The 13263-nt window shown below is 47.8% G+C and overlaps 2 protein-coding genes across 2 annotated transcripts in view; both read left to right on the forward strand.

Annotated features, from left to right (window-relative positions):
- The window catches only part of SH2D3C (SH2 domain containing 3C), a 64670-nt gene extending 55548 nt beyond the window's left edge, over positions 1-9122 (forward strand). The window contains exons 5-11 of the mRNA XM_063144581.1: positions 326-450; positions 1352-1923; positions 4066-4181; positions 4598-4769; positions 5661-5772; positions 7297-7506; positions 8317-9122. Coding sequence (XP_063000651.1) covers positions 326-450; positions 1352-1923; positions 4066-4181; positions 4598-4769; positions 5661-5772; positions 7297-7506; positions 8317-8492 — 1483 coding nt within the window. The 3' untranslated portion in view covers positions 8493-9122. The remainder of the gene's footprint in view (positions 1-325; positions 451-1351; positions 1924-4065; positions 4182-4597; positions 4770-5660; positions 5773-7296; positions 7507-8316) is intronic.
- Positions 1-13263, forward strand: part of PTRH1 (peptidyl-tRNA hydrolase 1 homolog) — a 295083-nt gene that overhangs the window by 246134 nt on the left and 35686 nt on the right. The gene's annotated exons all lie outside the window — the stretch shown is intronic.

Below are 13263 nucleotides of genomic sequence, written 5' to 3' on the forward strand. Positions count from 1 at the left end.
GGTGGCTACATAATCACGGTTTAAACCACGGTTTAAACACACTTACTAGCGTTAGTGGCCTATCCATGGCTTGGCGTGTAGTCTGAACAGGCCCATAGAAGGCACATTAGGTCAACCTGATAGGGATGTTCTGCCTTCCCATAAATGTCCATATGTGAGCATCTTGACATTTTCAAAACAATGATAAACCGGCCAGTCTTTATGTTTCCTCTTGAAGCTTTGTTGGTTTTGCTGCCGTTTTCACAAGCCTAACACATTAATAGGACCCTGTCGTTTTGGAGAGATCTTATGCCTGATACCCGTCTTTCTCTTCTTCCCTTCCCAGCGTCTCCTTGCCACATCACCGGGACATCATCCGGAACTGTGCAGTCAGTGTGGATCAGATCCAAGATCTTCACTCCCCGATGTCCCCCATCTCCGAGACCCCTGCAACCCCAGCCTATAGCACTGGTAGGAACGGTTTAACCCATAGACCCAAGTTCGCACATCACAATACTTGAGCTGTTGAACCCAGCTGTTGTCAGGGCCAGGTAGCAGCGATCAAACACCCTGCTTCCTGCACACTTGTCACGTCTGCTTTCAATCAACAACCCAGGAATGCACAATCCCTTGGTTGTTATTATGACGTCTGAACCCAGAACTTTGGGTTGTTTACAGGGATAAACAACCCAGAGTAAACCCAAGAACAAATCATGGGCGATTGTTCGGTGAACTCTTGAGTGGTACAATCCAAGGTTCTTCATCGTGGTCTCTGTGCATCACACCTATGGGCTCTGCGCCTGCGCAGAGACCTCGTCCAGGAAACTTCTAAAGCTCACAGCGTCCAACCCAGGAATGGGGTGCACCTGGGTTGTTGATTGAAAGCGAAAGCAATGAGCATGCGGGACGCCACACACTCATTCCCACACCGCAGCTCCAACAACCCATGGTTTAAACAACCTATGGGTTATCGTTATGTGCAAACTGGTCCAAACATTTCTTAAGTATTTTAAACTCTTGGAAGTATAGTAGCACTTTTACATCTGCTAGTTGCTTTGGGCACGCATTTATTGTTTTACCTTTTGTAATCTGCCTTGAAATCTCTTGATTAGAAAAAGGTAAATAAAGGCCTCTCTGAAGGAGAACCAAACAGAGCAGAATGAGCAGCTACATGCACTTAGACCTAGTCGTCGGCATAAATCCTTCTAAAAGGATGTGGAAAGTTTTCCAGCTGTTACAGAATGGCAGTATGTGCACACGGAGGTCACGACACGCGGCCTCGTGGCCTGTTGCAACTCAAAGGCTCGCTTCATTGTCCGTGCTTGCAGCGTGTCCAGTCTTATGATAACGAGGCGTCTCTACTCTCTTCCAGTTTCTCGGCTAAAACCACAGGCAGGTCAGGCCGGCAACGGCGTAACCCCGGGGTCCCCGGTCATCAGGCGATCCAGCGAACCGCAACTGTGCCAAGGAAACGGTAGCAAGCCCGACCAGCCGGACAGCAGCCACTCCACCCCTTCCCATGGCTACTCCAAAGCTTCCCCTTCCCCTTCAGTCAGCAGCTACAGCGACCCGGACACGGGACATTACTGCCAGCTCCATCCCCCCTCCCCGGTCCAGTGGGACAGGCCGACTCAGGACGGCAAGCAGACGCCGGCCAAGAGCTACGTAGAGAGGCTAAAGGGGGACGAGAGCCAGAGGGGTCTCTCTCTCAACGGTTCCGAGGTGGAGGCCGGATCCAGGAAGAGGCCCGATCAGGACACGGCGGGCTTCGTTGTCCCGATAGTGGAACGGACCTCCTCCTTCAACCCTGCCGTGTTCCACTCACGGCTCATCCCTCTGGAGAATAAGCCCCTGGAAATGGCGGTGCTCAAAAAGGTCAAGGAGCTCCTGGCAGAGGTGGACGCCAAGACCCTGGCCCGACACATCACCCACGTGGACTGCATGGTACGGGGCTGGTACAGGGCACAGGAAACTAGAGGTTGCTTTAGGCCAGGGGTAGGCAGCCTGGTGCCCTCCAGATGTTTTGGACAACACCCATCAGCCCCAGATAGCATGGCCTTGGTCGGGGATTATGGGAGTTGTGCACCCCTCCCCTCGCAGGCCTTTTGGACTACTAGTTGCCTGCTGTTGTTTTAGGCTGCCGGAAAGTCTGATAGAATGGGCAACTAGTGCATCCTAGTGGCTCAAGGAATTCTGCTTGGTCGGAACACTCCGTTATTGCACAGGGCGGGACGGGTGTGCAGATCTACGCGTTCACACAAAGCCCGTGATACAGACAGTGGAGGCCGGTGGCTCTGATGTCAGTGGGGGCGGTGAATCTGCTCCGGGTTTTGGTCAGAACGCTAAAGGAACTGTCCCTTGGTGCAGAAGGGCTGCTGCTGTTTTAATTTCCCACAATGCCCCGGAGTGATGCTAGATCTGAGGGATGATGGGAGATGGGAATGGTGTCCACCTGATGCTAACTGGAGGAGTGTCTCTGCTGGGGAAGCCTGGATCAGAAGCCTCTGACACAGGAAGTGACTCATTCTGAGGGTTCCCCTATTTAGGGTGTCCAAATGAAAAGGAGGACAGGGCTCCTGTATCTTTAACAGTTGGATTAAAAGGGAGTTTCCGCAGGGGTCCTTTGTATACATGCAGCACCTGGTGAAATTCCTTGTTCATCACAACAGTGAAAGCTGCAGGAGCCCTGCCCTCTTTTGTACCTGGTCACTCTAGGCAGCTTTCACTGTTGTGATGAACAAGGAATTTCACCAGGTGCTGCATGCTGAATTTCCCTTTTCTATACAACTGTTAAAGATACAGGAGCCCCGTCCTCCTTTTCATATGGTCACCCTACCTCTTCCTTTCTCCCGCTGTAGCTCAAGCAATAGGTCATGAAAAATGGGATTTATACACACTATATATTATTATTTTAAGACGCGTTACACTGGATGGCTCCCCCTGGATTCAAGTGTCTGCTCTGGGACACGTTTCCACCTTTCTTTCTTTCTTTGCAATCAGCGCCAAGTCTTTATTCACACTTGGCAAGCGCGCCGAAAGAGGCAGAGTTGCCGGGCCGCGAAGCCGTCCCCACGAGCCACCCTGTCCTTGGCTGTTTCCCGACAGCCTGTTATCTGCTCTTCCCAGACTGAAGCCGAGAGAACGTTGTCTGTAGGGAGGGGATTTTGCTGAGCCCGTCTTCAAACATGGAATGCAGCTGCTGCCAGGAGGGAGGAAGCCGGAGCGAGGCATCTCACCACCCGTTGGGCCTTGATCCAGCCAAGTTCGAATCCAAGTCCCAGCGGACTCTCCGGCATTCACCAGAAAGCCACGCCTTTTTCCCAGACCACTGATCAATTGATGGTTTTGCTGTTCTCGTGCCACCTTTTCTCCGGTTGAACTGGCTTAGTTGCTGGCAGGGGGAGCTCTTAAGCTAAAATACGCCCGCATTTTTGGCCTTCCCCTTTTGTCTTCCGTCCAATCCACCACTAGAATGGAGCTCCGGAGAGGTTTTCCAAAACTGATTCAATACCTCTAGTCTAAAACCAACTGAGGCTGCCCAGAAGGAGAGAGAAAAGCGGATTGAGGCATCTCTGCATCCCTTTGGTTGTGATCCAGCCAAGTCCCAATCCAACCCTCTCACATTCACCAGGCGGCTGTACCCTTTTCCCTCCGCATGTGTTGGACTACAATTCCCATAATCCTTACCAGCATGATGGATGTTGTTTAGTCCAACACCTCTGAGGGGTGTCTACGCTCAACCCAGCTGGTCTAGGAAATCATGATAGGGTGCTGGAAGCTCTGTATAAGTTTACTGCATGGAACCATGTGTTGAAGAAGCAACAAATTGCTTTTTAAGAAAAAATCCGCTGTTACCATTTTTACAATATTTTGGTTGTTTGCTGTAATTTTATCTTGATATTATTCAATTACGCATCGTAACTCCCCTTGGGTGTGTGTTAATGCAGGGGGCAGGGAAATGAGATAAATCATAATGAATTCAATTTTTATTATTAATAGTTATAATAAATAATTTCCTCTGCGCCTTGCAGATATGCCCCTCCATCCGAGGAAAGAGATTAAACCGCTTTCCCCTCTTTGTTGCAGGTTGCTAGGATACTGGGCGTTACCAAGGAGATGCAGAGGCTCATGGGAGTGAGCTCGGGGATGGAGTTGCTCACCCTGCCCCACGGACATCAACTCCGGCTCGATTTATTGGAAAGGTAGAAGGCAAGGGGAGGTCAAAGCAAGGAGCACGGGGACTGGGGAGGGTGCAGGCCGGCAGGTACCCCGTACTCTGCTTGGTCCCGTCCTTCTGCAAAATTCAAGGATGCTGGCAAGAAATGGATGCAATTTGGCGTTGGACACAAAATTTGATGTTCTGGGAATCTGGGTTCTCCCCTGCTAAATATATATTTTAAAAGCACATTTCTAGACCTTAAGATTGCAACGATTATACTTGAAAGTGGCAGCGTGTTGCACAGAGCCAGCGATGGCGGTTCCACCTCTATATTCCTGGCTGTATTCCTGGAGAACTTCTGAATTGCTTCTCTCTCACTCCTCTCCACCTCCAGCCCCTGCATTTAGCTTCCGTGATGGAGTTCTCACTTTCCTTCTCCCCACCCCTCATCTGCCTTAGGTTCCATACGATGACCATCATGATCGCGGTGGATATTCTGGGATGCACGGGCAGCATGGAGGAGAGGGCCTCCCTCCTTCACAAGACCATCCAGCTGGCTGCTGAGCTGAAAAGTACCATGGGCAACATGTTCAGTTTCGCCGCGGTCATGAACGCGCTCGAGATGAGCCAGGTACTTGCATCAGCCCCGGCAAGGCGACGTCCATTTGGCTGTGGCCTTTCTTGCCCCCCGCCGCAGCGTTTTTGTAGTTCTCTGGAGTTCTCCCACTGCCACCAAATGGATGGTGCATTGGGCTGTAATAATAGCGTATTAGGAAATTGGGCTTTGGGTGTGCCAAGAAGCACTTCCAAAGCGGATGTGCAAAGGGGCTCTCCCGTCTACTTTTTGAGCACTTCCACCGTCGTGTCTGAAGATGCGGCAAAGAGATGTGCAGGTGGCGTGCGCGCACGCTTCTAGTTGGTGTCGGAAGCCGCTGTGCGTAGCTGTGGGAAAGAGACAAAGGGAATCACAGCAAGACGCCAGAAATAAACCACAATATCTGAATTGGAAAGGACGCAAGCAGATGATTTTAGACAAGCCATCCCCAACCTGGGGATCCTTCAGAGGTGTTGGACCCCCTTGTCATGTTGTCTAGGAATGATGGGAGTTGTAATTCAACAGATTTGGAGGGAACCCGGTTGGGGAAAGCTATTTTAGACCAACCCTTTGCTGTAAGAGACAGAAACTCCGGCACCTAAAGCATCCCCGATATAGTGCTGTCCAGTCTTGGCTCAAAAATGTTGCAAGGGAGGACATTTGGCAATCTCTTGAGGCAGTTTTTCCCATTTGCAGTGCTACTTTTTCATTGAGCCCCTTTCGCGCTGACCTCCATGGTTGCTGATTCCTCCCAGAAATCTTCAATAAGTGCTTGAATGCAGGAACCTTGTGGGCTGGCCAGTGCTGTGGTTCTTGGCCTGTAGTTGCAGGCGTGAGTCACTGTCCTTACAGAGAGACATATAACCTACTTGGCCAGTGCCCTCCTAAACAGACACACGCTTCTATCTTTTTCTGCTCGGCTTTCAGATCTCCCGGCTGGAGCAAACCTGGATAGTCCTACGCCAGCGTCACACAGAGGGTGCCATCCTCTATGAGAAGAAACTTAAGCCGTTCCTAAAGAGCCTGAACGAAGGCAAAGGTAAGAGGTGGACACGGGCTGCCCGACTCCTCCTGGTCATACGTTTGAATCAGTTTAAGCAAACCTGCACTTAGGCCTCACTTAGTAGCCAGTTACGCTGAATCTGCTGTTCTGTTGTTATCTTCGACTTTTAGTTAAGCGCGTTTGTTCCTTCACAGAGCTGCTTAATTATGAAATTAGCCTTGTGCGCGTGCCTGCCTTGAGCTGTTTGTGTGAGCATTAGCAAGCATCTTAGGCTCCTCACTTGGTTTTGCCTTTTAATCCTGTACTCAGAAGTTGGTACTGTGGTGCAGTACAGAGTTTGCATGTGGGAGAAATAGGAACGTAGGGAACCACTTTCCACTGGGATCATCTTGCCCAGTATTGTGTATTCTAACAGTCATTCTCCAGCGTCTCAGAAAGGCGGCTTTTTTTACATCACCTGCTCTGTGATCCTTTTAGCTGGGGATTGAACCACTGAGCTACGCCCCGCCTTCCATGCGGAGTTAAGCGTCACGGCAGATTTTTAACAGATTGTTTAGGCAAGGTGTTGTTTATCAATGTCTTTCCAGGCAAACCTTTGTGTATTTATTGTACGATGTCATTCGCTCGTCCATTGGGGCAGAGGGAGAGGGGAAATCCAGAAGACTTATTTCATGACAAGCTCATCCATTGCAGCAAAACTACGTTTCCCGAGCACTCAAAAATCATCCACGTTTTATTGTTCGAAAATGCAGCACTTTGTCCACTAAGCAGTGGCTTTAGGATACATACCACCACCCCAAAATTTTTAATTTTGCAAGGGCTTACAGTTGATATCATTTAGAAAAAGGGGGGGAACTGAATTCATGCAAATATTAGAGAATTCTAGAGTCGTAGGGTGCCTTAAAGGCCATCTAGTAGTTCCACCCCATTCTGTGCAGCAAATCCAAGACCAGAGCATCTCCCCAGCAAGTGAGAGAGACAACCCAGTCCTTCTAGGTTGTTGGCCCCGTTCTTGAACTGCTTGGACTGTCGAGATATTTCTCCTAATGTTCAACCAAAATCTACTCTCCTGTAATTTAATCCCACTAGACCTCGTCCTGCTCTCTGGAGCAGCAGTGAACAATATTTGCTAGTTTTGTCTGTGACAGCCCCTTCAGGGATTGGAAGAGAGCTATCAAGTCCCCCTCAGTCTTCTGTGAACGTATCCAGTTCCTTCATCCTTTCCTCATAGGGCTTGCTTTCTGCGCCCTGCAGCGTTTCCATTGCTCTCCTCTGAACCCATTCCAGTTTGTCTGCATCCTTCTTAAAGTGTGGCATCCAGAGGTAGACACAGTACTCCAGACGAGGTCTGAGTAGTACAGCACCAGTTTTGTTCATATTGCCAAAGGAGAGGGGAGCAGGGGAACAGAGTATGTGCAGGCCAGAATCTTCAAACTCTAATCCAGAAAAAAGCCAGCCTTGTACTTACCGGAGCTGCGGCCGGTCGAAAGAAGATGGCACTGGGCAAAATGGACCAAATGGCAGCTCAGCTGTTATAAACCCTTCACTTTCTCCTTCCAGAAGGAGGACCGCCACTGTCGAACACCACCTTCCCTCACATTGTACCCCTCATCACACTCCTGGAGCGAGACACGGCCCTTCCGGACAACCCAGAGCCCTGGGAAAACTTGGACAATGGCGTGGAGGTCGTCATGGCCCACCTGGAAGCAGCGCGGATGGTGGCCCATCACGGGGGGCTGTACCACACCAACGCGGAAGTGAAGCTGCAAGGTAAAGGCAGCCCCGTGTGCCAGAATTCACCCCAGAGCATGTGCAGAGGGGTAGAGACTGATGAGCACAACGCAAGAGTATACCACACCCATATCCGTTTGCTTGATGGATATGAAGTCGGGGAGGCGGGGGGCTGAGGAAATTCCTAGAATAATGGCCTGCAAACTTTCCAAAACTCCAGCAGTCGTTAAAACCAGCTGCATTTATTATGATAAACAAACAAACAAAGGTAGCCATTCTGCTTCATGAAGGGGGAAAAAACCCAAAATCCACAGTTGGGCAATAACTTTCTTTCTTAGGACCATCCAAAATTCCACAAAATTGTACAAGCTTTTGCATTCTCCATTGTGATAACATGGTTACTATACAATACAGTCTTGGATCATGGACACTGCGTTTACTTTTTCACTATTATATTTTATATATCTTTTCTATTGCATTAGAAAGAGTGAAACCAGTCCAGTGGGGAACCAGCTATTTTTTATTTTTCTTATTTGTTTGTTTATTGCATTTGTAGCCCCACCCTTCTTCCATCATGGAATTCAAAGCGGCATACACGGGGTTTCCAAGTAGCCTCCTATCCAGGCATTGACTTGACCTGCTTAGCTTCAATAATTTGGCCGCATCATGTGCCTTCAGACCATTTCAGAGATCGAGAGTTAAACTGCATGTTGTCCGTTTAACCATCTTCAGCAATTCCATCTGATTCTGGCCTCTCTTTTTACAGTGAGGAATTAGGACGCACAGGGCCCTGCGTATCTGTGCAGCGTTTTTAAAGGTTTCTTTATGTTGCTCTTGTCCCCACTGCAGGCTTCCAGCCCCAACCGGAACTTTTAGAGGTCTTCAGTACAGAGTTCCAGCTGCGTCTTCTCTGGGGCAGCCGGGGTGCTGAGAGCAGCCAGAGCGAGCGCTACGAGAAATTCAACAAGGTCCTCACAGCATTGTCCAACAAACTGGAGCCTGCAGTGCGCTCTAGCGAACTCTAGCCTCACAATGTGGACGTCTGAGCAAGCGAAGGGTGGGGTGCGGAAAACAGCCTGCGCCTTCCTCTTTGCATCAGCTGTGATAGGGTGCTGCCTTGGGTGGGGAGCGTGTCTCGGGCCGGCACAGGGAAGCCCGAAGTCTGCCGTTTCTGTCTGTAACAGTGACTGAGAATGAAGACGCCAAGCCAGGAGTTGGCCTTTCTTAGCATGAGATACTGACAATCAACATACAAGTTGTAGAGTGGGTTGATTTCCTTCCTGGGAAAACTGACAATGACCTAGCCCCTCCTAGCTATACCTCCTAGCCTTGCAAGCAGTATATGAAGATGCACTGCTGAAGCAGGTTGGGTATTTGCATTCTACATCCATAGCATGGTTCATGACTGGCGCAAAAGCTCCCCATCTGTGTGAGTAAGGACTTGATGCTGCTTCACATCTGGCCACAACTGACCTTGATGCCTCGCCGTTGCATTTTAGACCAGAGTGAAGAAATCTTCTCCCTTCGCTCCCTTGCTGTTAGGTGTAATCTGGGTGGTCCCCTATCAGCTCTCTAAGGGTCTTCTGTGTTGTTCTCTGCTGTATTTAACTGGATCGAGAAGGGGTACTTCCACACAGACGGCTCCTAGGGCTGCCAATTAAAAGGCAATCTGCAGCTATTCCATCTTTCCCAACATAAGAGATTTTCTATAGTAAGAAAAAATAAAGATGGAAGGAGCAGTGGGAACACACAGGAGGGTTACAAATGGAAGACAGTAACATGTGGACCAGGGGCATTGCTAGGCCTGCGCCCATAAGGCTTGACCCTGAATCTATTTCCTGGGGCCATTCCCAAGAGCCCTGCGTATGCATTGCTGTTGATGGGAGATTTTATTTGCTCAAATCACTCCTTGTGTGGTAATTAACATTAGAAAAAAATCTCCCAGTGGTGTCAGTGGGAGTTTTCCTAAATTTAATTGCTATGCAGGAAGGGGGGATTTCCCCTCTGCCTTACCACCCTGCCAGCATTGTGAACCCCCTTACTTGCATCAGAATTGTGCACCATTTTATTTCGAATTTAATTCCATGGAGCTTATAATAATTAATCAATGTGGGGGTAAAGAACTAATGAGGAATTGCTTAAATTTGGATCTGCGTGGGAACAGGAAAATTAATTCAGGGGTTGACCTCATTTCCCCTTCACATGCTTTTGGATTAGCACTGTCAATTTTTTTGAAACTTCATTTTGGCACAAACATTGCTATTTTTAGGTGTGTGTTGGTGTGTGTGTGAGAAAGAGTAAGTGAATGAAAGGCCCATGGGGGAAAAAACTACCAGCCACTCTCTTATTTGTGTTTTTCACACTATTGCAAATTAATCGTAATTGAAGACAAACTACTGATTGGGAATGATCTGGAAGGGGATGCAAATGACCAGAAAGATTTTGAGGTAATTTGGATGAGAAATTAATTGGCTGACTTTGCCTCCTGTGAAATTAAGATAAATCCTAGTAATTATTTCTACATATATAAATTAGCATGTGCTAATCTGTGCAGATTTGTGTCCTATGACTTGGGCCTGAAATGCTTTTAAGTGCCTAGCAATGTCCCTGGTCTGGAACCCCGAACAGGCCTGTGCCATATCCAGTAACTGCTTTGAAAGCTCAGAGCTGCTGCTGGGTCAAAGGAACCGAACACAGAACATCTACAATGCCACAACCTCAGGTTTTTAAAACTTGGGGAGGTGGACACTCCCTTAACTAATAAAGTCACTCCAAAGTCTGGCTTAGGGCAGAAGCCAATTCCACAATGGGGACAATTGATTGCTACTGATTCACATCCGACTAGTGATGTAATGTCCTTACATTCAGCATCTCCCATAACATATAGTTAGGCCCTCACACAAGGCTACGTCCAAATCCCTATCTCCACCCTCACATTTACAAACAAATACTTGATCTTCCTAAAGGTGTCTTTCATTTGGTTCTGCTCCTGCTTCAGGTTGGGAGCTGTTTTGTTTCCATTTGAGCCTTTTCTGCTTGTAAATAAAAGGATCCACATTGGGGAGTGTGTGTATATATAAATATATACATATGTATTCAAAAGGGACCTCTTTTGTAAATAATTATTCACCTCATTCTTTTTTTGTCTTGTAAATTAATGTATATAGATATATATATATACCATGGAGTGTCTTCTCTTGATTCTTGCATACAATAAAAAAAACTTTTATGCTTTTTTCTTCAAGAAACATTTGATTTTTCAAAACTTAATTTTCGCCTTTAAAAAAAAGGCAGAGTAGGTATTTCTACAGATATGCCTTTGACCTGTTGGGGGTTGCTTCTACAATTTTAGATCCTTACAAGCACTGCCAAAGTATTGCTTTTCCGAGTGGCTGGAAGCCAATGCAGAACTATATATTATCCAGCAATGCCCTTCCCTATCATGCCTCAAGATCCTTCTATATTTACTTACAAGTCTTGTTCAGCAAAGGGTCTTTCCAATATTAATTAAAATTGTGCCACTTTGCTGCGGTTGTGTTTTAAAAGCTTGTTTTAGAACGAGGGAAAATCCTGTCCGTGCAGCCCAACAAGGGTAAGAAGATGTCTCTGCAGCAGTGTGCCGCACTACTGTTCTTGAAACAGGAAAGAAGGGCAACTCGGGAATCTATGGCTGAAATAGCTAGCTAGTTAAAACAGTTCTAGCATGGTTGTACTTTGGAATGCAAAGAATTCCTTGTACGTGTGAGAAATTAAAATAGGGCTACAAATCAAGCGCTGAACATCAGCCAAAAACATCCAAACACAATCCCAATTTTATCTAAAAGCACATTGGTCCTATCTGTATGGCTTATTTGGAAAACCGCAGCAAATAATTAAACATTCGTATGAAGAGGGTCCCTAGACGGGTTGATGGGTCGTACCGAATTGGTTTTCTGGTAAGCTGGCTTTCAGAAATCTTGCCTGATCTCAATGTCGTTCCTTCCGATTTTGAAAGGACTCACGGACTCCCAGATACAGCACAGCCCTGAGCCGTCGTTAAGAAGTCTGTGTGCTTTCCACCAAAGGAGGCCATTTTGTGTAAACTGAGATCCCTAGACCAGGGTTGGGCGAGACTGTTGACCCAGAGGGAAGAGGGGTTGTAGTTCAGTAGAGCACATGCTTTGCATGCAGAAGGTCCCAGGTTCAATCTCCAGGTAGGGTGGGGGAAGTATCCTGCCTGAAACCATGGAGAACTGTTCCTGCCGGTCAGTGCTGACAATACTGAGCTAGATGGACTTGACTCAGTATAAGGCAGCTTCCTGTGTTCTTAGCCCTTGAGATGTTTTGGCCTATGACTTTCATCATCCCTCGCCATTAGTTTGTTAGGGCTGATGGGAGTTCCGGACCAAAACATCTGGAGGCCATGCCTGCTCTAGAGTTTGAGTATAGGGGGCAGTAAATTAGTTGTTCTGAGACAAACCAATGTACCTTCAGGCCATATAGGGAGAAGCTGCGTGGCTAAAGAGGGACTTTGCACTTTGAGGATTCCATTCTTTCCAGCCATTAGGTACTACACAATTTGTCTTCAGTTTACTTCTTTACACCACCTAAAATATCCAGCTTTGCTAATATGAAGACTGCCATGTGAACATAAGAAGAGCCATGCTGGATCAGACCCAGGGTCCATCCAGTCCCAACACCCTGTTCACACAATGGCTGACCAGATGTCCTGCTTGTGGGTTCCATGAGTGCAACAGCACCTTCCCATCCATGTTCCCCAACAACTGGAGTACAGAGGTATACTGCCTTTGATCCTGGAGGGAGCACAAAGCCATCAGGACCAATAGCTATTGATACCCTTTTCTTCCAGGAATTTATCCAACTGCCTTTTAAAACCATCCAAATTGGTGGCCATCAAGTTGGGTTTTTTTGTCCCAACGTGCATCACTTTACACTTCCTTACATTGAACTGCATTTGAATAGCAGAGTTGTAAGGGGCCAATAAGGCCATTGAGTCCAACCGCCCCCCTGCTCAATGCAGGAATCCAGCTGGTTGTCCAGCTGCCTCTTGAAGGCCTCTAGTGTGGGAGAGCCCACAATCTCCCTAGGTAACTGGTTCCATTGTTGTACTGCTCTAACAGTCAGGAAGTTTTTCCTGATGTCCAGCCGGAATCTGGCTTCCTTTAACTTGAGCCCGTTATTCCGGGTCCTGCACTCTGGGAGGATCGAGAAGAGATCCTGGCCCTCCTCTGTGTGACAACCTTTCAAGTATTTGAAGAGTGCTATCATGTCTCCCCTCAATCTTCTCTTCTCCAGGCTAAACATGTCCAGTTCTTTCAGTCTCTCTTCATAGGGCTTTGTTTCTAGACCCCTGATCATCCTGGTTGCCCTCTTCTGAACACGCTCCAGCTTGTCTGCGTCCTTCTTGAATTGTGGAGCCCAGAACTGGACGCAATACTCTAGATGAGGCCTAACCAGGGCCAAATAGAGAGGAACCAGTACCTCACGTGATCTGGAAGCTATACTTCTATTAATGCTGCCCAAAATAGCATTGGCCTTTCTTGCAGCCACATCGCACTGTTGGCTCCTATTCAGCTTGTGATCTACAACTAGCCCCAGGTGATTTGCCATTTGAATGCCCACTCTCCCAGTTTGGAGAGATCCCTTTGGAGCGCTTCACTCACCTCCTTCGGGAGAATTTACCATTTATTCCTACTCCTTAAGCTTCCCCTCACTTCCACTTCCATTTCCCTCGGTCTTTTCCCTTCAGCATTTCTTACTTCCCCCGTATTAATCTTTTATTTCGAATTCATCCCA

This window comes from Elgaria multicarinata, chromosome 19, assembly GCF_023053635.1.
Source record: "Elgaria multicarinata webbii isolate HBS135686 ecotype San Diego chromosome 19, rElgMul1.1.pri, whole genome shotgun sequence".
Taxonomy (NCBI): Eukaryota; Metazoa; Chordata; class Lepidosauria; order Squamata; family Anguidae; genus Elgaria; species Elgaria multicarinata.